This window comes from Zingiber officinale, chromosome 2B (genome assembly GCF_018446385.1).
Source record: "Zingiber officinale cultivar Zhangliang chromosome 2B, Zo_v1.1, whole genome shotgun sequence".
NCBI lineage: Eukaryota > Viridiplantae > Streptophyta > Magnoliopsida > Zingiberales > Zingiberaceae > Zingiber > Zingiber officinale.
The window spans coordinates 67,332,818-67,336,482 of record NC_055989.1 but is presented as its reverse complement, the minus strand read 5'-3'; the positions used below and the strand labels follow the sequence as shown (position 1 = coordinate 67,336,482).

The 3,665-nt window shown below is 48.8% G+C and overlaps 1 protein-coding gene across 1 annotated transcript; it reads left to right on the top strand.

Annotated features, from left to right (window-relative positions):
* Positions 1-1,533: 1,533 nt before the first annotated feature.
* On the top strand, positions 1,534-2,076 carry LOC122048322 (predicted GPI-anchored protein 58). Its single transcript, XM_042609908.1, has one exon. It carries the CDS (start codon positions 1,534-1,536, stop codon positions 2,074-2,076), a length of 543 nt encoding a protein of 180 aa, XP_042465842.1.
* Positions 2,077-3,665: the final 1,589 nt, after the last annotated feature.

The following is a 3,665-nucleotide window of genomic DNA, read 5'->3' as shown; positions in this document are numbered from 1 at the left end:
ACTTATTCACTGCTTTTTCTTTACTCCCCCATGCTTATATTCCTCGTGATATCTTTTGCCTGCGGATTTTCATTTGTTTTATAAATTTATTCGTAATGTGGCTCTCTTGCTGATAATCTTGCATACTTCCCTTCTGAAATAACCTCAAGGCTTTGCTTACTATTTGGCTGCCCATTTTAGATCCCACTCATCCTAAACCGGAAATCTTTCTAGTTCATCAATCTCAATCCGCGTCTTATCCTTGATCAATCTTCAGCTGCGGTCTTACTCCTAACTGCATCTCATCCCAGGCCTGTCTAACCGCAGACCAGCCTCTGTCTAACTCCGACCTGCGCCTTATTCCAGGACTGGATAATCGAAGATCAGAAGGTATAAGTCATGCATATATCGGGGTATCTCACGATCCAAGTCTTTTCCCGAGATCCTCCTCGTATACCGTGCTAGTGTTCTTCCCAATATGCCCCTGGCGTTATTTCCAAGGCGGATCCTACGACTCTTCGTTGTTCCCACCTATTATTTTACACCGATAGATGACGGTCTGACCAAATTACCCCTCTGACAGGTGTCTATAAATATTCTTCATCCTTTTGACTAGTCACGCTTGATATCCCTTTCTTCTTTCTTTTGCTTGCATCCTTCCTGCTCCTGCCATTTTCGACCAGATCCTTCTTCGCTTAGTCCTCCTCTTTTCGTTTCCGCTTCTCATGGCGTCCCCTTCTTATCTCTCTTCTTTGGTGTCTATACTTTACCCTGGCTCTTCCTCTTTCGATGAATGTGCTCGAGATGACTTACGTTACACCTATGGGGTCGAGGATGACGTGCAAGTGATCATCCCCACTGGAGTACATCGATTCTCTAATCCCCCTATTAGCTCCAGCACCTTTTTTAGAGAACAATTTGTGGCTGACCTTCGCATTCCTATACATCCTTTCTTTACCGACATAAATCGCTATTTCCATATTTCTCTGGGGCAACTGACACCAAATTCCATAAGAATCCTTTATGGCTTCGTAATTCTGTGCGAAGTGTGCGAAATATCCTGGTCCGCCCACTTATTTCATTGTTTCTTCACCCTACGGCGCCAAGAAAAAGGCGTATTTCATTTTCAACCCCGTCTTCGCACTAATTTTTTCTCCTCCTTACCGCCTTCCGACCCTAGCTGGAGAAACCAATTTTTCTTTATTGCTTTTCCTCGCGACGTGGAGTGGCCTCTGCTATGGCAACAATCACTCTCATCCTCTCCCGAGCTGGGTGAATTTCATCTGGACGCCTCTTATTCGGAAGCCTCATCTCGCCTAGCCGGCTGGCGTATTAATCTAATGCGTCTACTGTCTGAGGAACTGTTATCCTACTTTCGCCTGAGCCATCTGACCCAAGAGACGCCTCGCTCCCTGGGTAAGTTTTTCTTTCTGCTTTGTCATTACTGCATAAATATTTCTTCTGGAGGCCTAGGGAAAATAATTCCATCCTTTACCCTATGCAGCTGAAATCCTAACCTATGCTTCAGAGGTTCATCCCCTCCCTCTGAGTGACATGGAGATAATGAGGCGAGGGCGAATTATCCTGGAGAGAAGAGCACTTCCCCACTCGTTCTCACCCTCCATCGGCAGGGCTTCCTCGTCTCATCCTCCGCGCAGACCCCATCGGCAAGGGTCTCATGCTGCTCTACCTTCTTTGCTGGTTCCTCCTACTCGCCCTCGGACGGCTAGAGCCCCTCGATCGGCCGCTCCCTCTCGCCCCCGGGTTGTTTCCCGTCCTCGGCCGGCTACTCCCGTGCGTCCTCGGGCTCCCACTTGCCCTCAGGCCCCCCGTGCGGCCCGGCCTGCTCCATCAACACCATTGCCCCCTGTTAGTGCTCCTAGATCCACTTATATCCCTGATCGGGGCCTTGGCGAAAGATTGACGGGCCTTAGTGGGGGTACAGGCAATATTCCCTTTACCAGCTCTGCCTCTCGTGATGCTTACCAAGCAGCTCGTCGAGCCCGTGCTGCAAATGATCACTTGAGCCAGAATGTCTCCAGTCCTTCTAGACGCAGGGCTCGATCACCCTCAGATGACTCCGATTCTGACGTCTAGCCACTATCTCAAAGGCGTCGGCGTGGTGCCCCTCGCGCGATACCAGACTCGTGCCCCTCTCCGATTCCTTCTCCTCCGCATGCAGCTGACTTTACCCCATCCCACCAGGTGACTCCACCTCCAATCCCGAGCCATGCAGATGACCCTCCTATTTCATCCAGTAATCAGGCCGAGCCCCCATTCACTCAACCATTCAGCGCGCAACATGCTCAGGGTGATGAGGCTGCCCTTCAATCTGCCCTTTAGTTACCCCCCCCCCCTGCGGAGCCCCCTCAGGGACCATCTTCTGCTCCCTTTGGTGCAACCGCCGATCCTTCAGCTACTCCTGGCTCAGCCGCGGGTCCTTCCGGCCCCCCTCCGCTTACTTATCAAGACTACTATACTACTTTTCCTTCTGAAACACAGTTATGGTCTCAAACGGATGTTCCCACCAGCTCTCTGAAAATAAAAGGTCGTCTGGCCACTGTATGGGAAGAAAGCCTGCGACAGATGGATTCTTTGCCTCCTCCGGCCCAGATAGACCAATTTGCAGAGTTATATATCAAGGTAACCCTCAAAAATTTCCCGACTGTTGTTTTCCCTGCTCTGATCAGATACTTCTTGCATATGTCAGGCCTGTGCAAAATCTATGATAATGAACCATTCCTTCCATGCCACCCATCATCAGAATAAGATGTTGTGAGACCATGTTGCTGAACTGGAATTACAACTGAATGATCCTGCCCAGGCCAGCCATGCCCTACGAGCGGAGATAAAATCTTTGACCAATAGGAAAAATAGTCTAGAAGTGTCCCTAGCCCTAACTGAGCAAGAACTTGAAGAGCTTAAGGAGAAGCAGAGTCAGGCTGATAATGTACACCAACAAAGTAGGGATCAGCAGGCTTTAGAGCATCAGAGAGCCATGGACCAGCTGGTTCAGAAACTGTACGCGGCTGAAACTCTGATACAAGACCAGGACCAACAATTAAAATCGCAGGAGGCCCTTTTGAAATCTAGAGAGACCCAACTGACTTCCCAAGCAACAGAATTAGCCACTGCCAGAAGCGAACTAGTTCAGGCTAGGGCTACCACAGAGGGCGTGTCCACAGCTCTGGCCCATTACAGAGAAGGTGAAAATGATCGTTGCCTGCGACACTGGGCCGGATATTTGCATTCCCCAGAATTTTGTGCACAGGTGGGACATCGCTTTTCCACCTCTGTTATCTACGGGGCGGGCGGGGCTTTGCGACAACTTCATGAGCAGGACTATTTAAAATCCATTCCCCCTCCTGAATTCTTAGACCACGATCGGATCATCAAAGAGATTCCAGATGAAATATTTGCCCCTTTCGACTGACCTTTTTTGACTTTTTGGTACATAATGATTCAAAAATTATTTGTAAAATACTTTGATGTTTTTGTATTCCCCTTCCAATGCTTGCTTTAAATTGCTTAGCTTTGCCATAACGTTTTACATATACTCTGCTTTCACATTTCTCGTTTCTTCCGATCTACTTTTCCTCGATCTGCTAGTCCCCTCTATAAGATGAGTCACAGCTCAGCTTTTCACTCGATCTGCACTTCTTGACCTATCCCTTCAGACTCGATAA

Excerpts from the sequence above, each read along its gene's own strand:
- LOC122048322 (XM_042609908.1), top strand. The coding sequence starts at position 1,534 with ATGGAGATAATGAGGCGAGGGCGAATTATCCTGGAGAGAAGAGCACTT.